The sequence below is a fragment of the Mixophyes fleayi genome, chromosome 4 (assembly GCF_038048845.1).
Source record: "Mixophyes fleayi isolate aMixFle1 chromosome 4, aMixFle1.hap1, whole genome shotgun sequence".
In the NCBI taxonomy this organism is placed as follows: domain Eukaryota; kingdom Metazoa; phylum Chordata; class Amphibia; order Anura; family Limnodynastidae; genus Mixophyes; species Mixophyes fleayi.
In genome coordinates, this window is record NC_134405.1 from 139,069,676 (window position 1) to 139,091,593 (window position 21,918).

Consider the following 21,918-nt stretch of genomic DNA (forward strand, 5'->3'; position numbering starts at 1 on the left):
GTTGGCAGGGAGCAGCCCAGTCCTCTGATCCTAGCTGGTACCACAAAGTCTGAGATATTGCAACCGATGTATACCTTCGGAATGCATAATTTTCTAGACAGAGTTAACGCACTTTAAAACTTTAACATTTACATCAAACTGATTTCCCAAATCACTTGCTGTTTACATTGTTCAGGGGTTTCCTATCTCTTAAAGACAAAGGTTGACAGATCTACACAGGATAGAAAGGCAGCGACCCCATGCTGTGTATTCAGACTAAAAAGATAAGTTGGTTACTGAGATGAAAAGACTGAAGGTAGCAAATTCTGCCTTCAGAAGTTACAAAAACAGATTTCCTCCTACATGGCATACAGCCTCAGAAATACATAGATGTCCAATACAAAAATCAGTACATTTGTAATTATATACATTGGCACACCTGCGCTAGTAATTAAAATACATGTATACAATAAGTTATCTATAAGTGATCCAGCCACAGTATCTTACAAAGAAAAATGTGTCTGGAAATGTTCAAATAATCTCCCTCTCACCATCATCATCAGAGAAGTTCAACACAGGAACAGGCAAATTACAGTCTTCCCTCATGTTCTCATTCTTATCTGCTTGCTCTCCATTATTCACACCTAGTGAGAGCCAACACAGGATTACAACAGCCACAGAAATCATAATAGGGTCAAATACAATATCATGGAGTTAGGAAAGAAACATTTTTACTAAAGTTAACCTCTATAAATTGATTGCAATGCTGCACAGAAGAGGTGGAACAGTGTTAACTTTAGTAATATAATAAGTAAAACACACAACTGCTTGGGTTTACATTTTCTGTCCCATTAGTGACTAAAGATCTTACTATGCAGTTATATCTCTAGAACCTCCTGCATTAGCAGTACACAATAGATATAATGAAAACTACATATTTAGTCTCAACTCCTTTTTGCAGGTGTAGGATTGGCAACTCAGAAGACCTCTACAATAAAATGAATGGCATGTAGGAAATCCATGTAATAGACAAAGCTTATAAGAAATGTAACCCAGGTAATTTGCCAACAAAATTAGGTGTTGGATAAGGTTAGATAGAAAGCAACAGTCATAAGACAATTGTGGTATTTTTTAACCTGGACAAAGGCTGGCCTCCGCAATCCGTTGTATGTTTTGCGGAAATTGCATTGGTGACATGGCCAATTCCAAAATGAAGGTGCCGCATGCATGAGGAGTGCAGGTGTTCATGCGGAAATCTTTTCTGCTGGCCAGAACTTCTCCTTTCTGGCTGTAAAGGGGTTTAATAGTCAAACGTTAGCTTTCAGGCTAGAAGTCAAAGAAATTGTGACTCACAAATTTGTATTTTCCCCCAATTACCACACACATATGAAAGAAAAGTCAGGTATGTTTCCACTCATACATGAAAAAACTAGGCAAAATGAGAATGCAGAAAACCTTAAATGAGAAGCTAAAGTGTCTCAAAGATCAAAATGTAGCATGTTCTTGAAACGGAGTAGTCACTGACCTGCATAAAGGATTGTTTTTCTTTTCCACCTCCTCAGGAGAAACTAGTGCCATTGGTGTAAGAGGAACAATGTTGACCAGCTTTAACAAAGAAATCATATAATGAGTATTGAGACAGCTACATAAAATACAAAGTAAAGATGAAAGAGCACAAGTGAGACAAAAGGACAGAAAAAACAAAACAAAAAGAATTTAGGCATTGAGTGAACTGGAGACAGAAGGGTCAGATAGCAGAACCATAAAGGGAGAAACCAGGTGCTGACACAGTCTAGAATGGAAAATTACAGCATACGTTTGGATTTTGGTCCTTTTTCATGCCCACATTGGTTTTCTTGGGTTCACTTATATCATCTAGGCTCAGAAACTAGAACAAACAGAGAAAGTTTACCAAGAGAGGATATAGAGGACATTAATACATTGCTGCAAACATCTTATGCATAACACACATCTGCATTACTAGAGCAGTTTGAGGTACCAAACTATTGGTAAATATTTACTGTCTTGAGTTCAGCTAAAGCAAGTTTTCAACACTACTAATGGGAATAGCCTGGTGCTCACAAAGGAGGATATGATATTCAATTTTTGAAGCCTAACATATAATAGAATTTCAATTCAGTGTAAGGACAAATTAGTGAATGAAAAGAATTGACTGTTACGGGTTATCCACATTTAACTACTTGCCTTATTTTATTATATTACCATGTTAATATGAAAGTACATGTTACTCAGGAGTGCAGTATGTTATATGTCCCTATAGTCATGTTTATTTTTAGCCCACATTTTTCACCTCTTCCTCATCATTGTGGTTTTCAAAGTTTACATCCTTGTCTACCCCATCTGCTCCCACTGAAGCCGGCAGCTGGTCTCGCCTACATAAAACAAAACATTAAAATCAAACACTATTAATGTAAGCTGGAAATAAAACCAATTCAAACAAATGGATAAGTGATTACTCTGAAACCAGTAACAGTTCCCATAATTTGATAGAGCTTGAGGTATCTGACATTGGGGGGCAGATTATTTTTATTTATTTATTTTAATTGGCAACAGGAAGATGTTGGCTTAGATCATAGTAAATAATATTCTCTCAAAATTCTTTAAATAGTTTTTCATAATTGCTTTTTACATAATACAGCTATCCACACACACATTGCATAGAACTAAAGATACATTTTAAAACAGAGTATATATAACAAGCAATATAACCCAGTCATGCTGCTTTGAAAAACTACATTTACAATAGCATTCAATCCAGATGCCCCAAATTTTCTACAAGTTTATTTGGGAAGTTTCATTAACTTAGTAATGAAGGTATATAGCAAGACTTCAAACGTGTTGCTTAGCAGATTACTTAGAAAAGGAGCCTGTGACATTTAAAGCTCATTGAACAGTCCCAAGTAGAGCCTGGTAGATGAAATATGTGAGATCATTAAATAAAGGAATCTTTTATACTGGTTGTTAAATCTCTTTCACCAATGTTGTAAGTGGAGACATATGATTGGTTACATAGGAGTCAGGGCACTGGCAAAAGAAATGGCTCTGCCTGTCCAGTTTATGATCAGCCCAGCAAGACCAAAATCAATAACATCCATCTGCATGTACAGAGGGGGTGCACTCATGAATGGGATGATCGGTGTCCCCCAACAGCATTTGAGAAAAGAATTTAAGGGCAAGTTACAAAAAAAACAAAAAAACACTTGTCTTATCTGTGTGAAACACAGATAATGGGATGTTTCTAATCTGTTCTGAACAAGAGGAAGACTAAAGAGCAACCTGGAGGACTTTAAGCAAAGTCTTTGTACAGCTTAATCTGTGAAGCAAGTACAAGCTTTTTTCCTGCTAAATGATTAAAATTGAATGTTTAATTTTTTTTTAAAGATACATACTTTTTATTTGATATAAAATCCAGAGCTTGATACACCAAAGAGTAAAGGTGTTCCACCTGTGTATAGAAAATAAAACTAATGAACATTTATAACAAATCTAAACGTATATCGGGCAGCACTTTGGCTAAGTGGTTAGCACTTCTGCATCACAGCACTGGGGTCATGAGTTCAATTCCTGACCATGGCCTTATCTGTGTGGAGTTCGTATGTTCTCCCCGTATTTGCGTGGGTTTCCTCCGGGTGCTAAGGTTTCCTCCCACACTCCCAAAACATACAAGTAGGTTAATTAGCTGCTATCAAAATTGACCCTAGTGTGTGTGTTAGGGAATTTAGACTGTAAGCTCCAATAGGGCAGGGACTGATGTGAATGAGTTCTCTGTATAGCGCTGCAGCATCAGTGGCGCTATATAAATAAATGGTGACGATGATAATACATTTATTGCAGTGTTATTCTGTAAATAAAATTTAAACACCACTTAGAAAGTTGAAAAGAAATACTACACAGTACATTGAAGAGTACAGATAACTACCATATTTAAGGAAAGTGGTAATTGCCAACCAATAGTTTCCCATACATTCTATAGAAACAAATTTGCTCACTTTATTAGGTGTAGAAAAACTAATAGTTAATTGCTCTTCTATATTTCCTCATACAATATGGATTCAGAGAGCATGGACTCAACAAGATGTGTAAAGTGCAGTACTGGGGTGGTGTCCCAGATAAACTTCAATGTGTCCCATAGTTAATACACATTAGCTGGTGGTGGATCTCTATTCTAAATACTTAGTTATTATTAGCCTTATTTATAGGGCATCATAAATGGTCTGCAGTGCCGTACAGAGGGCAAACAACAAATCAGTAAAACGTGTTACAGGATACTACAGTAAACAAATAACAATACAACTCTCAACACAGCTAATAGATTAAACGGGCATTGGGGTTCCACATTATCCTACAGATACTAAATTGGATTGAGATCTGGTGACCAGGTAGGGCACTGCATTAAGCTGAATGGAATGTCCCTTGAGCCACTGCCATCACTGCTGCAATAAAGAGCTGCATGTGATCAATACTGTTCAGACATTCTGTAGTGCCCAAAACATTGCTATATGCCCATCAAAGAAAAAACCCGACATTATTACACACTACCACCAGCTGATATTATGACAGCTGCCAAGAAGAATCCTTGGACTCCTCCAGTATTTGTCATAGTCTGCTATAGCTGTTGTAAAATGGCAGAAACCTGGGGTAATTCAGACAGGGCAAAAACCATCCAATACTTCAGCATCCTATGTAAGTATTGTTTAGTCCACTGCATTAAAAGTCAACCAGGCGTTACTGTTCCCAATGCACTCATGCAGGTACCCACCATCATGCCATGTATAAATCTTTTTCTTTGGCCAGTCTCCCTCTGAATAAGACATTATCTGTTGCCCCACTTGTTTTTAACACCATAGACTGCACATATTGGAAAAAAAAAGAAGGTAAGCTCACTTGTTCCAATCAGCCAGTGATATAATTGTAACGTCAGTAACCACTGTCACGTAACATTATTCAATATAAATTGCTAATAATTACCTTCTGTTTTATTCCATTAAAAGTTCTTTCACACATAACAAGTCAACACGTTGTCTGTCCTGATTTTAGAACAACTGATTGCAAGGCTGCAGAGATTGAGCTGCTCTTATTTAGATACTTGTACTCACCTTTTTACTATAGATGCATGCTGATCCTTGGATTAGGAGAGCACCCTCTGCAAAGTTCATTGTAGTTTTACCTCCATCAAAAGAGATGCAGATCTGATCTAACTAAACAAAAAGGAAATGGATTTAAAATGGTGTCTAAGAAATATATAAAAAAATAATAGACAAAGCCGTAAATCAGATCCTTCATTCAATATATTACAGAAAATAATGCTGTAATAGTTTTCCACATATCAAAAGGCACAATGTTATGTGCATTCCTTCTTAATTGGTAAATGTAAAGTTTTCACCTAGCAAATTGCTCATATGACAAATTTCTAAAGGGCCTGGGAAGATCGAAAAGTGAGGATCACCATGTAACATCACATATAAAAAGATGACAGACTATTTTTTTCACTGAAATTTTCAGTACATTATCTGACATTAATTGGACAGCCAGTTTACTTTCCCAAATTTAAGAAGAAAAAAAAACAAAAAAAAGGACTAGTTTCCTTTCAAACTGTAGGTTATACATTTGTTCTAGAACTACAATGGCAATTAAAAAAAGGATTTTTATACTTACGATAAATACGTTTCTCTGATTCCATCTGGGGGACACTACTACCATGGGGTTGTGAGAGAGGAGGTGGAATCGGCACTTATCAGGTTAACTTTGTTAATGTATCAAAGTTGACAAACCCCTCCCCTCTGCAACCCCCTGTAGCCTTTTCAGTCCAAGTATAAAGCCCCAAGGAAGGAGAGTGAACCAACCAGCAGAAGGGAGGGAACACAGTGTCCCCCAGATGGAATCAGAGAAACGGATTTATCGTATAAAAATCCTCTTTTCTCTTTCATCCTATCTGGAGGACACTATTACCATGGGGACGTTCTAAAGCAACACACTTAAGGGAGGGACAGCTCTGACAGCTCGCAACGTAGAGCACTACGGCCAAATACATCGTCTGCTGACGCAAATATGTTGAATTGATAAAATTTGGTAAAATGTATGACCCGAGGAACACGTGGCTGCTTTGCACAACTGATCAGCTGAGGCCCCATTTTGTGCAGCCCAGGACGCCCCCACTGAACGAGTAGAATGGGCTACACTACGATCTGGCATAGGTCTGTTAGTACGGACATAAGCCTGCTTAATAGTAGAAGTTAGTCACCTAGTAATCGATTACTTAGAGGCTGGCCATCCTCATTTTGAGTCAAATCAAAACAAATAAAGAATCTGTGCGGCGAATCGGATGTCCTCCTGACAAATTCTTAGAGCCCTGACCGCATCCAGAGACTCCATGGAACCTGTCCCTGAAGACTGTGGGCCACCATTGAATACCGGAACCACTATTTCTTGGTTCACATAAAAGCTGGACACCACCTTTAGTAGGAAAGTGGGAACTGTTCTGAGAACCATCCCATCATTGTGAAAGATAAGATATGGTTTACAATATGAGAGAGCACCCAAATCTGAAACTCTACAAGCCGATGCAATAGCTAGTAGAAATACAACCTTCATTGTCAAGAACCTTAATTCTGCGGTGCTTAATTCGAATGGAGGCCCATGAAGCATATTTAGCACCAGATTAAGATCCCAGGGCCGATATATGTACTTTCAAAGAGCATTGACGAAAGCCCACCTCCAAGTCATCCTGGAGAAAAGCCAGAACCCTTGGAAGAAGAAATGCAGCCATGTGGCATGTTCGGTTTTCACACCCTCTGATGTAGGTTTTTAAGATGCTGTGGTAAATACGTGCCAAAAGAGGATTTTTACTCACCGTAAAATCAGTTTCTCTTACTACACTGGGGGACACTGCGTTACCTTGGGGTATAGTAGGTAGGTCTGGAGTTAGGCACTTATAAACTTGTTTGTTTCCCTGACTCATCCCCCACTATGCCCCTCCTCTGTAGCGGACTTCAGTTTTGTATAACCAAGCCAGGAAGAGAGAAGAAGCAATCTAGAAAGCAACACCAAAGATAGCACTACTTTCAGAGCAAGGGAGGGCACGCAGTGTCCCCCAGTGTAGTAAGAGAAACTGATTTTACGGTGAGTAAAAATCCTCTTTTCTCTGTCCTACCACTGGGGGACACTGCGTTACCTTGGGGAGCTACCAAAGCTGTGTCCAAGGGCGGGAATGCTCTGGAACGGCTGTGCGCAATGTTTTGTGTTCAAAACCCTGAATTTGTGAATGCAAAGGCATGCAACAAAGAAACAATATGCAGCAGACACAGACGCTGCCACTCTGTACAACTGCGCCATTGAATGACGCTTTTGTGGCGTACAAAAAGCTGCAACCCTCCTGGAAAGTGCACTGTAAAAGTCACTGGAACCTGCAGAGGGGTACAGACAGAATGTTGGTCATGATGCAGTGGCAACTAGACCCTGTCCCCCCTGCGCTCTTTAGCGTTAGAGAGACTAAATGGGCATTAAATTCATAAAAGGAACTGCGCGAACAAGAGCACAAACTATCTCCCGTCGGAGAAACGTTACACAAAAAAGAGGCACAAGATTGATGAACTACAATCTCTGTGTCAGTGGAATGGAGGCACTAATTGTCATAATCAATTATGTCTCGAACCGCCACTAAGATTCTGGTAAAGGAAATGAGGAAGAGCCATACACACTCTCGCCCCAGATCCCCTACGACATCCAAGAGAACAGCCTGCATTGAGCAAAAAACTCAATCCACTCAATGATATACAAAGGACCACCATATACACTGATGCAACAGCTTAAGTCACTCAGTGATATCTAAGAGAGCACTGATACAGTGCTTAAACCATTCAGAGATAAACAAGGGAGCACTCATTTCATGAGCAAACAGCTTAACTAACTCAGCGATATCTGAGGGAGCACTCATATAGAGAGCTAACAACGTAAGCCCGACATATATACCAGGAAGCACTCAAACCATGAGCCAACAGCTCAACTAATTCAGAGTCACCGGAGGCCAAAGCAAGCCTCCTGATGACGAGAACTAGACTCCCTGGAAATCTACAACCAACCAAAGGTGGGCTGAGCATAAAGAAACCACTTAAGCAAAACAACCTTCCGCTGAGCTAGACAGAGAGCCACGGAAGCTGCACGCTGAAAGAAGAAGGGCGTAGACCCCATAGAAGCCAACTGGTAAAGAAAACTCTTTAAAAGATTCCTGAGTGGGACGTGTGAAATTTCAGAAATTTACACCAAATATAATTTCTAGCCCAAAGAAAACAGCTGAGGAAGAATCTCTACAGCTGAATTGAAGGTAGCAACCATCTCCCTGCAAGGATTCTCTGGCCGAAAAGGTTAGCCATCCGATGCCACAACGTTAAACCAGATGATGAAAACAAAAAGAGCCGAACTACGAGATGAGGCAGCTCTGAAAACGGGAAAAGAGGGACGACAACACAAGTCCCCTAAAACAGTAGAACACTGCTCTGCGAGACATACGGCGGACCACCAGACTAGCTGGGATGCGGCCCCCTCCTAGAAACTCTTGAACTCCCACGAGTAAATAGGAGCTGTGAATCACCTCCTAAGTTCTAGGGAGACCCGACTTGGCTATGGACAAATCTACCTGAGGGTCATTAGATTGAGAGCCGATAGAGAAAACAGGTTAACATGTGAAAAGAACCTGGGCTCCCTCTTAGAGAGCCCTATGACCTAACCAGGAGAGCACAAAGGTATTACCCTGAGGTGACCCACTCTACCTGTTAAAGGATTGATTGCTAAGGCATTAGGCCCTCAATAACAATAATAATAAGTTGGTCTAGCTTGGCCCATAGGATGGCACAAGGAACACCCCTCCGACCATACACAAGTCGACCCCTATCCTGCATTAGGATACGGGCATTGGATAAGTGCTACAAATATGCAACAGCACTGCATTCTGAGACCGAATCTCTACAGGTATTCTGACCCTCTGTCCAAGAAGAACAACTGACTCACTAATAAAAACAATGTGACTAAGCACCACCCGAAAGGTAAAATAGTGAATTAAGGCAAAGGGGTGCTATGCACGTCCAAAGCCATGAAATCAGCCTTCCTTGATAAGAATGTTCCTGTTGAGACATGGGAGATGTTACGAACAAGGAGAACCAAAGATACCAGTAGAAACTTGGTATCCTATTTTGCAAAACAGAAACTCCTGTAACCGAAAGGAAATTCTGCCAGGAGCAATTTGGAACTGTGTAGAAAAGAAATGAGCGTGTTCTTTGGTAGGAAGCTATTGAAAACCCCGAACTAGAAGATAAGGCATAAGCCAACGCTTCTAGCGTGGTAGAACAAGCGATAAGCTGGGTAGGCTCAAAGTGATCACCTGTGAACCCAATAATGCAGTCCTGCTTCTTGCTGAGAGGATGCAAGTATAATGTTCTGGCTGAAAACGTCTAGCTGTAAGCTAAGCGTTGGGTGTAATAAATAACTTCCACCTTCGGGGAATGTCCACAAATCTATGGATGTTTACCGGATTTCCACAGCACATAAACTATAACCACCCTTGTAAGGCTAAGCCTGACTCGGAATGTGGCACCCTGACCTCAGATCAACAGAGAGGATCAACGGATGGAACAAGTAAACATCATGGCCTGGTATCGCTGACATAAAACAAAGAAAGCACACCTACCGCCAGGAGCCTTTGGATACTCATTTTGTAATAGAGCAAATTGAGAGTTCCGATATTGGAACGTAGTCCTGTGAGCATGTGGCTAACTATAGGTATGATAGCTGAATAGCTGTATGCCTACCAGCTATGATGCTGCTGGGTGAATACAAACCACCCCATTAACCCTTAATGTGAATAAAGGCTAGAGCACTTCTTCTGTTTGAAAGCCACTAGATAAAATCCTTTACCAGCCCCTGCTGTGTGTAGGAGGACTTCTTTGTCTGCTCCCGCCGGGGACAGCAGAATAAGCGAACTGAAAAGCCACAGGACTGTCACCAACAGGGATTACTTCCCTTGTATTGACTCTGGAGAGTTAGGGAAGGTGAAAACCTAGCCAGCCTATTACTGTTTACCTGGTCTTTGAGAAAAGACAGACACCGAGTTTAAGATATGAGGATAAACATTTTCCCAACTAGGGTGTCACTAAAACTTAGGTTGAAAACCAAGTATAGACTGTTTGTCTTGCAAATGCGAAAACTGTGTACAGTTTAAGCTGGGATTATCCACCTCGTGAGTGTAATCAGCAAAAATATTCATCTTGATAGTAAAAACAAGATGGAAATAGACATACTCTGGTGAGGGATAAACTACATCCTTATTTTGACTGTAGCAACAGTCAAAGATAAAATCCTCTCCATCTGTGAAAGATGGTGAACAACAGCATCTTTGTCCGGATGGTTTTATACCTGAACAGCGTAATGCCGCTTCTGTGTTAGCGGACAGATATAAGCTGTGTGGGAGCTTAACCAGCACAGTGTAAACATGTGTAAAAGCATGAAAAAGGATATACTCACGTACCATTTCAAACTTAAAAATCACCTTAATGTGTTCGGCCACCAGACGTGACAGTGATTTAGACCAGACCTGTTTCTGCAAAACAGCCTGACACCGAAATGGGAGCACCCTGTTTGTAGACCTTAGCCCCGCAGTCTGTGCCGAGGCATTTCGGGCTAGGCTGTGGAAAAGATGATTCAAAAATTACATTTCGCACATATATAATGTCACTCCTATTTCCCAGTTGATCCGTCAGAAAACATAAGGAAACGGTAGTAATAGGAAATAATATTGTCTAACAATATACATTGAAGACACATATTCACATAAATATATAACAATTTCAGAGTGTGCCAACCAGTGAGTAATCTACTCCGGGAGGAGTCACCGCTTGTAGGCTGATTTAACAGCAATAAAAAAGACAGAATAAATCTGTTCTATATTTTAAACAGGTAATATATATATGTGCTATTATGGAAATAGAAACCACAACACCATGTAATCAAAACCGTGTATATATCAGATGAGCCACAGCTCCTGATGTACACATATACATATTGCAATACAGACCAAACAGCCTACCACGGGATAACACTGTATATAAATTTTGTGCCACATAAATAATGTAGAGCATATAAAACAGCGTGTTTATTACCCCCTAGGTAATTCCTGAGACATACCGCATATCTGGAAAACTGTATAAAAGTTACCCAGCCACAATACTTGTGGAACTGAGGCTATACATAACAAAAGGGATTATATATATATATATATATATATATATATATATATATATATATATATATATATATATATATATCTCTATCTCTATCTCCCTTTACCAGAGTTATGGAAACATTCCATTCACAGTCACCATATGGAATATCATACAGCTATGTATTCCCATATCAATGTATATCTGCCTTAAAAGAAAAATATGTCACATGAGGATAGGAACTACCAATATTGTCAAATAGGTAATCCTATAATATATAAAGCAGTCACAGGATCCTGAAATAAAAGTCCTGACTGTGTGGCAAGTAGGCTGACAATCGTTTACAAATATGATTAAAAACGATCCAACATTACCAGGTGAAGAGAGGCAGTCAGGAACAGCATGCACTGATGTGTGTGCGCTCCGGATCCAAGATGGCCGCCGTTCGCGCCATTAGGGAGAGAGAGGGGGGGGGGGGAGGTGCACTCCCCTCTCCTAACATGTCCGCCCCTGCTCACCGCCGCTCAGCCCATATACAGAATATGGCTGCAGCAGGGGGAAGTGAGAACCGCCGCGCTGCCGTGCCCAGGGTGCGTGCGGTCTCACTGACAGTTTCATCGCCTCCACAGAGCGCGATGCCTGTCCTTCTCCCCCACTGCTCGTTGTCTAGGGGCAGAGGAGGAGGGGGGAGGCTGCCGGCAAGTCTGCGGGCGGAGAGGAGAGGTGGAGACACCTTCACTCCCGCCCGCATATCTGATTGTGGCCGCGGCCGTGTATAAGGCCAAATATATAATAAAAAATGGCCCAAATGAAAAGTTTGCCTTTAAAGGCATAATTAAAACAAATTAAACATGGCCCCTTTGCTCGTTCTCTCTAGGGGATGACTGCCGGCAGAGGTGCGAGGGAAGCGTGCTGAAGAGCTGCTTACCTGCGCTGGAACTCAGAGTGAATTAATCCCCGGGACTATTCACTCCTCTGGGTCTTTTCAGTCCAGCGCTGCACCTGAAAAGGAAAGAAAAATAAAAAAACAGGAAAACCTAATGCTAAACTAAGTATAGGCAGGAGCCTATACAGAAGTGACCTTTCTCCAGAAGGCACTTACAACAACTGAAGTCAGCTACAGAGGAGGGGCATAGTGGGGGATGAGTCAGGGGAACAAACAAGTTTATAAGTGCCTAACTCCAGACCCACCTACTATACTCCAAGGTAACGCAGTGTCCCCCAGTGGTAGGACAGAGAAAACTGATTTTCTAGCCCGCAGGAGGGTGTTCACTACTCGTGGAGAGAAACCTTTGGACCTCCACAGGCTGGCCTCAACAGCCATGCCGTTAAATTGAGCAGAGGCAATTCCTGATGTGTGAATGGTCCTTGCTGAAGAACGTCTTCTCGAAGAGGTAATTTCACACCCTGACCCACCGCTAGCCCCAGAATTCTGCGTACCAAATGCGCCTTGGCCAAGCTGGAGCCCCTAGAATGAGTGGGCATCTCCCTTGCTTCACTGATCAAGAACTCTGGGAATCATAGGGATGGGAGGAAACCGGTATCCCAACCTGAAGTCCCATGGCATCGTCAAATGGTCTCTTGCTCGAGAGCAAAACTAAGGCACCTTCCTGTTATGACATGATGCCATTAAATCCAGGTCTGGAATACCCCATCATAGGCCAGAGACCGAAAGACCTCCAGATGGAGCGACCATTCTCCCGGCAATATCGCATGTCGGCTGAGAAAGTCTGCTTCCCAGTTATGGATTCCTGGGGTAAAGGTTGCTGATATAGCGGGGACGTGACTCTCAGCCCAGATCAATATCTGAGCAGCCACCCTCAATGCCCTGGAGCTCCTTGTGCCGTCTGTTGACATAAGACACTGCCGTTGCAAAGTCGGACTGCAGACGAACTGGATGTCCGCGAAGTATCGCCTGGGTACCCTGCAAGGCATTAGCATGGCTTTAGTGCCAGAATGTTGATGGGGAGCGAAGCATCCCAAACAGTCCAGATACTCTGGAGCCGTAACTGAAGAACCACAGCTCCCCATCCTGTCAGGCTGGCATCTGTGGTTACTAAGATCCAGGACCATGGGGCAAAAGACTGTCACTGTCAGATTGGCCTGGACTGTCCTGCACCTGAGGGAAGCCTTTGCTTCTGGTGACAATTGTATCAGCAGTCTCTCCAACTTCAGATGGGATCCTGAACACTTTTTTTTGTGTCTACATCCCAGGACCTGAGCCATAAGGTTCTCCTGGCCGCTTCAGCGGTTGCTGAAATGGATGACGAAATGGAGGCTGCAATCTCAGCGGCCTCGTATAAATATTCGGAAGCCTCCTTGAGATGCAAGTGGAAGCAGTTCCGAATTTTGCAGACCCACTGCTAACTGGTTAGCCCACGTTTCCGTAGCCCTGGCAACCCATGCCGATGAAAACATAGGCATGAAGGACGTACCTGCCGCAGTGTAGATAGAATTTAAAAAAAACCTCTATTTTGCGGTCAGTATTATCCTGCAGGGTGGCTGTCCCTGGGATAGGGAGTGTGGTGTGACGTGCTAAGCGTGCCACCGGTGAATCAACTCTTGGAACTTGCTCCCAACGGTTGATATGCTCCTTCTGTAATGGATATAAAGCCAGATACCTATGCGAAACAGTAAATTTCTTATCTGGCTGTTTTTCAGGATCCTTCCGTTATTTCCTTCAGTTCCAGATCGCACGTTTCCTAGCCTTTTTGAACAGACTCTGACCTGATGTTCTAGTCTCTTCTAGATCCAGAATACCTAAAGTCAGACGAACTGCTACCACCAGGTCGTCAATACCTCGGTATCTGGAAGAATCTTCTGGGTCTAAGACCTGTGTAAAATCAGAGTATTCAATCAGTTCACCATCCTCTTCTGATGATCCCTTTGAATCAGAGCGAGTCAGAAGGATGTTAGTGGATTGGTGTCTCTTATTTTTTGGTAATGGTCTTGGCGCATCCAAGAACAGATTTAACCTATCAAGTCCTTTAACTAGCTTGTCCTAATTCAGTGGACTAATTCGGTTCCTGTAGTCCCTCCTGTCAATATGGGACAATAGCTACTGAGGTAGAGGGGAGAACTGCGACAACCACTGAAATCTCGGTTGGGGGGGGGGGGGGGGGGTGACTTGACATACTCTAATATGGCGGCCCACAGCAGTCCAATTACCGGCGCTCTATGCCGTTTCTGGCAGCGCCGGTTTATCGGTCTCAAAACAGCGTGGCAGCAGCTATCAGCCACTTGACAGCGCTGAGTAGTTTTAAAAGAATAAAATAATAAGTTGAGGTGTTAGTAAGAGCCATCCGGCTCTGTCTGAATAAGTGTGCTCTGTATAGGTAACAGAGCACACTGCTGCAAAATTAAGTTAAAAATTAGAAAAAAAAAAGGAATATTTCTTCCTGTAGTCTAAAGTAAGCCCAACTCCCTTGGGCACTTAACTCAGACTGAAGAGGCTACAGTGGGTTGCAGAGGGGAGGGGATTGTCAGCATTGATACATTAACAAAGTTAACCTGTTTTATGCCAACTCCTCCTCCACTCTCGCAACCCCATGGTAGCAGTGTCCCCCAGATAGGATGAAAGAAAAATATGGATTTGTCTTTATTAAACAGAAACCCTAATATGAAGGCATTATCCATACCATGATAATACATGCTTGCAAGTTTTGAAGGAATTACTGTTGTAAATGTAAGATGGGATCATTCCTACAAACAAAATCCTACCTCTTCCAAGTACTCCCCCAACTGAGCAGCTACGTCCACTTCCCAGTTCTTGGTCAAATCTCTGATTGGCTGCAGCAGGTGAGTAAACCTTGATTCTGTGTCCTCCATTATTTATAGAATTGCCTAGAAAAGAAGTAGTTTTTAGGTGATCATAAATTTCATGTAAGCATTCCATGACTAAACCAAAATTATTCATTACTAAGTAATGCCAAAATGTGCAACATAAATAATTAAATCCACCATTAATAATCTGTTAATATTATACATTCAAATTTCCCCATAATATAATGCTATAATAGTGTCCCCTTTAAAAAAAATATATATATATATAAAAAAAAATCCCTCATAAATTAAATTAATTTTGCCCCTTAATCAATAAATAATGATTGCCCAAATAATTTAAATGTCAATTGTGTTTTCTCTTATGCTCTGAATGGCAAAATAGCTCAAACAGCATGCAGTTTGAGCAATCTCGCCACTCACAACACACTCTCATTTTGGCTGTTTGAATGGCTGTTATGCGGCGGTTTTGAAAACCCCAGCTTAGTAAATACGGCTGTTTGTATGGTGGTTTTGAAAAATGTATATTCTGGCCATTCTAACAGCGGTTTGGGCTTTAGTAAATCCGGTGGTTTAAAATAGCCAAAAACCAGCGGTTTGAACAAACCACCCTTTAGTAAATCTAGCCCCATGTGTATAATCTAACAACTGAGCCAACTAAAAAAAGCGAGTACTTTGCAATAGCACCCCCATTCCCCTATCTACCTCCACTCTCCCCTTCTCCTAATAATTTGGAACAAAAAACAAAACCACACAACTGTTAGAGGTATTGTACTACAATTTTCTGCACATTTCAGTTCAACTAAATATATGTGTAACTTCCTCGTTGTTTTTATGTTTTTCTGCGTATTGGCTCGGGCAAGTGCACAGTCCTTGCTGGATTTATACATTGTAATTTGCTATGGCCTGTTTCGGTCCTTACTTTCTTTGTGGAAAATGTGCGTTGGTGTTTTATAAACAATGCTCTTAAGAAACAAACAAACAAAAAAACTCCAAAAAGACTCCCGAAATGAAGCTTCAAGAAGGCAGTATTAAGGTACAGCAATGGGTTTCCCAGACCATCCTTCAGTTTGTATGCCACAATCCTCTTGAAAAAGTTGAACTTGTTCATCCATAACAACTGAAAGATCAAGAGACTGACCTCATCTCGGGAGTCTCTTTTTGGAGAGTCCCCCTCGGTGGGTAGCTGGCCTTCGAGTTTGGGTGCACTCCTTTCTCAACGCATGGTTGAATGAGGGTCCCATAACATATCTTTGAGTAAGGCATGGATACCCCCTGGCCTATGTGCTCCAGGTTGAAGGTGACAAGAAAATGGCAGATCAAAGTGGGTGAGGCAAAAAACTCCTCTAGGAGGGTATTGGAGAGGAGGATTTTGCATACTCACTTTGATGTACCCGTTACTAAACGATTGCCCAGGTGATATGTGCTCGAAGGGTCTGTCTTTGGTGAATTCCAAGCGGATTCCTCCAAAGTTTAGAGATCTCAGTTTCCTTGCGTTTCACTGGAGCTCTATATTGTCCACAGGAGAAATGCTATGACTTCTCTCTTCAGTGTCCTTTTAATATAGATGTTTACAAGGGAGTGTCCCACACCTTAGGCCTTCCCTGCTTTCGGGGCTTAGTTACACTGAGTGAATGTGAGTGCTCAACAGGTGTGGGGATTTTGAGTTAAGCACTCGTGTTTTTAGTTAGAGCGGTTGTTAGATGTTACACGTGGAATGCGCTGTGTTTAGTGTCCATTAGGGGCAAAACCCTTCCCTGAAGTGAGGTGGTGGATAGTATTCTGCTCGAGATTTGGAAAATAAGGGAAATGGAGGGGCTGGATGGATGCTGCAAGCTGTGGTAGACTCTGGCAGAGGTTGAGACATCCCTAAGTGGTAGCTAATATCTGGAAGTCTCTTGATTATTCGCTGTCTATCTTGTTCTTTCTTTTCATTAGATTTGGTGGAAATCATTTTGGGTTTTTTAAGCAATGTTTACATACATTTAAAGTTTGTTTTCATTTCCTGACTGTAAAGGGTATGTGGCTGGTAATTTAATTTAAAGAAAAAATCCCCCCCAAAAAAAAAAAAAAAAATCAACCCTTGCAAAACTACAGCTACTTATTCAAAATAATGAAAATGCTATCTGTGTCCATTTTGCCACCTGATTTCATGCCCAAAACAGTGTTGGGCCAGGCAAAAGACAGGTGTTTTATATTTAACTGACCACCCTGTGTTGATTCCTACTGTCATATTGGTGGCCCAACGGCATTTAACCCTTGCAAAACTGCAGCTACTTATTCAAAATGATAAAATATGGTGACTTTTCCCACTTTGCCCCCTGATTTGATGCCCAAAACCTTGTTGGGTCAGGCTAAATACTATTGCAGTTTGTATAAGGGACGCCCTTTAGTGTTAATCTGATGTAAAATCAGTGATTCAACTGGATTTATTCCTTTAAAAATAAGCTTTTCTGAATAAGAACTTGGAGCATGAATAAGAAGTGAATAAGAAGCTAACTTCAGCCTCATCATCTACCTCCATGTTTACAAATCCAGTAATTTAAGTTGTGGTAAATTGAATAATTGCAAAGAAAATGTATATACACAATATATACTTTTTTATAATTATGTTTGCCAATCATCATTTACTGAGTCAAACTAAGTCACATTTTGCCTAACAGTAAAGAAAAAACACAAAACATGGCAACCTCTAACAATACTACATTACAATAGCATTCACAAAAAAAATGTTTGAGTACAAATAGGGCTAGGTTCCTCATATTTCAAGTCATTTGACCCTATTTTGGCTAGCAATTCAACTATTTTGACACTTTTAGAATTACACAAATAAGGTTTGAGTAAAATGTGTTGTCCAGAAATACATATCAAGTAAATATATTCAAGAGCTGGTAGTCCTGCCTTTAGTACAGAATCAAAGCTACCACTGGTTATAGTTTCTAAGAAACAAAACACATGCACGCTGTATCCAGCATATAGATATTGAATTTATATAAACTTGAAGTAAGTTGGTAATATCCTAACCTGTTAAATCGCAATTTGTATATTCTAGATTTAGTCCATAACACCACTGCTAGCCCACCATTATGTAGGCAATCGATGACTTAACCCCGATCACATCTTCTCCCTACGTATAAACTGTACAGCAAACATGAACGTTTCTCCTAAAATTACCTTGGTTCGATCGTATATGTCTATACACAGTGTTGCGATATTTTTCTCTCTGCAAACTATCCCATAAAACCCAAATTTCGCTGTTTCCCATTCGGCATGAAACTCAAAACGTCATTTTTGCCTTTCCCGCCTGGCTCAGAAAAGCGACGCACATCCGGAACCTTCGAATTCCACCAATCAGCCCATGTGAGCTGGGAGTGTAAACATGGCTGTGCAATAAAGCTTGATGCCTCTGAACGCCGATGCGGCCATTTTTGTTATGGTTAGCATTCTGTTTTTTAAGAAGTTTCGGAAATTTACCTGTCTGAACGTGAAATTATAGATGGTTTTAGTTTAAGATGCTACTATTTCAGAAGAAAGAAAAGTAAACGTTATTAGTCAACTGCCGAAATGTTTTAGTCACAGTGTTATCATTACTATACACTATATATGCTTCATTATACCTTTGCATCTGCCCAATTGGCCAACTGTGTAATGAACCTTAACTCAGCGGTTCACAAATTGTGTGCTGTGGCTCCCTGGGGTGCCAAACCAGGACCGGGGTAAGCAAGGTGGGGGTGCCAAACCAGAGAGATACTCCCCTACACCGCTTGTCCGCTGGCCAGAAAAAAAAAAAACAAAACCAATATGATGGCGCTTGGTACCAGATTCCTCCTCACTCCTCTCTGTTACCTTACCACTGACTGTTACTCGTGATGTCATCACGTCTGACATTTTCAGCGAGGAGTGGCGCAGAGAGAAGCATGAAGAAAGAAAACAGGGAAGAAAAAGGTAAGTAAAGCGGACACAATGTCATAAAGGGGCAAAAGCGCGATGTAAGGCACAGTGTGATAAGGGGAACAGTATGATAAGGGTGACAGTATGAAAAGGGGCAAACTGAGAATAGGTCCCAGTGTAATAACGGCCCAGTGTGCTATTATCACCACACCATTTAGTTCTGTATCGCTTTACAATCTGTGTGAAGCTGGGTCTTCAGCTGTTGCTGTAATAGAAAGCAAGGTTTGAAAAGTTGTGTAGTGATAAAGCTATCTGACCAGCGAAAACGTGCGTTGGCGTCTATGCTGTGCGTACTTTATATCTCCCTGACAATATAAGATTATGGCAGCACCATACTAGGCTAGGAAAATATAGCCATTTATATGCTCTGAGCTAGATAAGATTCTCTACTAGATAACTAGCACACTACTCCACACTAAATGCAATGCCCATTACAAGCCCTGGGTTAGGCTAGGTACACACTAGAGGTTTTTCAGCCGATTATCGGGCAAATCACCTGATCAATGAACATGTCCCGGTGACTTAAATGTAGAGAGTGCTGTAGATGGAATATTTTGTTTGTTCTTTCTGAGACTGAAAATTTCATTTCAAAGTCACAAAAGCTGACTAAATTTGTAAGGACATGTGGATAGCTATAACAAGGCAGTTTTAATCGGTGGTACTCACCATTGAGATCAAAACAACCCAAAGAGTAGTATGCCCGACTTGAAGAATCCGAAGGGGACATGCCCAATTGAACTATAATTGCGACTGTTAAAAAAAATGACGAAAACGTCATATTTTTTTAACAGTCGCAATTATAGTTCAATCGGGCAGGTCCCCTTCGGATTCTTCAAGTCGGACATACTACTGTCGGGGTTTCTTTGATCATAGAAAGGTACCCAACTTGTTTTAATCAATGTGACAGGAATGAATTAGTGACTACTGTGCTGTAATTCTCTTCTAAGCCATTAGAGGACCATATGAAGAATACAGATCTGAAGGTAAATCTGTCTAGTATGTACACATAAATTAGACCTTCAGTCAGGCGCGGGCTAGCAAGTCTCAGCCCGGGGGGCGCACAGGCGACCGCATCACATGACACGCGATGCGGCCGCCTGCGCGCTGACGCGGCCGCATGGCGTGTTTTGCGATGCGGCCGCCGATAATATTAATGAAATTTGACATCCACCTTGGGCGGTTCATCCCGCAGCGCCAGTTCTGCTTACCAAAAGTGGCCCAAACAGGGGTCAGACTGACCGATGCCCCCGGGCCAACCCGCCCCTGCCTTCAGTCGTTAATAAAAGCATTGGAAAGTTCTTCTGTGCGTACCTAGCCGTAGAACGGGACGATTAGCAGGCAGTGAGCAAATCTCCTTGAATATAATAGCTCCGATAAGGTCCTGAGTCAGAATGCAGCATATAGAAGGTAGCTAGAAAATCACAAACTTTTAGAATACAGCTCCTAACAAGCTTTGAGCCAGAGCAGAATATAGCAGTTAGCCTATTTCATATCTAGCAGAAATAGGTACATCATCTCTTACTAGCAAGTTACAATAAAAGAATACAATTAAATATTGTCAAGAAAAGTTGTATAAACCTATCTGAAAGGTAGCCAGAGTCAGGGGCGGATCTAGACATTTGTCCTACCCCGGGCGATTTTAGGGGGGTGATTTAGGCCCCGCCCCCTTTCTGATGTCTGAGGCTGCCGGTGGCTGCACAGTATGTGCAGGTCCGTTCAGCAGTGGCAGTGGGCTGTCCCGCTGCTCTGATTGTGTTTAAAACACAATCAGAGCAGCTGGGCAGCACACTGTCACTGCTGAACGGAGCTGCACAGTGTGCAGCAAGCCCCTGGTAGGGGGGGCGATCGCCCCAATCGCCCCCCCTGGATCCGCCACTGTCCAGAGTGGACTGTAAAGTGCTACGAAATTTGCTGGTGCTATATAAATGATGACTGTATGAATAGCAGCAGACTGTTATGAAGAATTTAAACACTTAAACCTAGCCTTACAGTAAGAGAGACATCTATGGTAGAAAAGGGAATTTGAATCCTAAGAGAATAAACTGTCTTTTCTTACTGTTATATTTGAACAAGGAATCTTAATCTCGAGCAAAGACAGGAGTCAAATAAAGTGCATCCAGTATTTTATTTCACAGTTTGATTTATTCACTTTTCACTTTTTTCTTTTATATTTCCATGTTTTATAAATAATACATTTTGAATAAAAAATTAATAAAGGTTACATTTTTATTGGAATTATCAAAATAGATGTTTTAGATAAAAAGAAAATGAACAACTGATACAAAATACAATATTTTTATTAGATCGACTCCTCGAATTCCGGGTCGATCCGAGAGAGTAGGGCATCTGTCCACTTTCTAGTGAAGTTGAATTAGAGCCGCCATGACACGATTCTCAGGGAATCGCTTCATTCTGGGCAGCACGGTGGCTAAGTGGTTAGCACTTCTGCCTCACAGCGCTGGGGTCATGAGTTCAATTCCTGACCATGGCCTTATCCGTGTGGAGTTTATATGTTCTCCCCATGTTTGCTTCGGTTTCCTCCCACACTCCAAACACATACTAGTAGGTTAATTGGCTGCTATCAAAAATTGAGCCTAGTCTCTCTCTGTGTATGTAGAGGGAATTTAGACTGTACGCTGCAGTGGGGCAGGGACTGATGTGAATAAGTTCTCTGTACAGTGCTGCGGAATGAGTGGCGCTATATAAATAAATGGTGACGAAGATGATTCTGGCCCTGCCTTCCCTGTAATAGGGGAAGAACCAGAATGTAGCGATTCCCCAAGCTCCGCCCCCTCCGTCCATAACACACACACACACACACATTCGCAAGTATGTGTTATACTATGTCATGTTATATTATTTGTCTTGCTTTACCCTTTATTCCCACCTACTCAATGAAGCTGCTTAACCCTTGTGGCACAATATACGTAATTATAATAATTCATTACTCTTATGCATCCTACAGCAGAAGTGACTTTTA

At 41.6% G+C, this 21,918-nt stretch overlaps 1 protein-coding gene across 3 annotated transcripts in view; it reads right to left on the bottom strand.

Annotated features, from left to right (window-relative positions):
- NCAPH2 (non-SMC condensin II complex subunit H2) overlaps positions 1-18,317 on the bottom strand; it is a 65,815-nt gene extending 47,498 nt beyond the window's left edge. Inside the window, exons 1-9 of one of the 3 annotated variants that reach the window (XM_075208477.1) lie at positions 18,162-18,317; positions 14,928-15,050; positions 5,097-5,194; positions 3,390-3,445; positions 2,291-2,372; positions 1,796-1,867; positions 1,505-1,584; positions 1,116-1,267; positions 531-623 (exon numbers count right to left, since the gene is read on the bottom strand). In XM_075208477.1, the coding sequence (XP_075064578.1) occupies positions 531-623; positions 1,116-1,267; positions 1,505-1,584; positions 1,796-1,867; positions 2,291-2,372; positions 3,390-3,445; positions 5,097-5,194; positions 14,928-15,050; positions 18,162-18,252 (847 nt within the window). In that variant the 5' untranslated portion in view covers positions 18,253-18,317. Of the gene's footprint in view, positions 1-530; positions 624-1,115; positions 1,268-1,504; positions 1,585-1,795; positions 1,868-2,290; positions 2,373-3,389; positions 3,446-4,759; positions 4,849-5,096; positions 5,199-14,927; positions 15,051-18,161 lie in introns of those variants that run through there. The other 2 variants (XM_075208478.1, XM_075208479.1) reach the window with 2 other exon arrangements.
- Between the last annotated feature and the right edge of the window lie 3,601 nt (positions 18,318-21,918).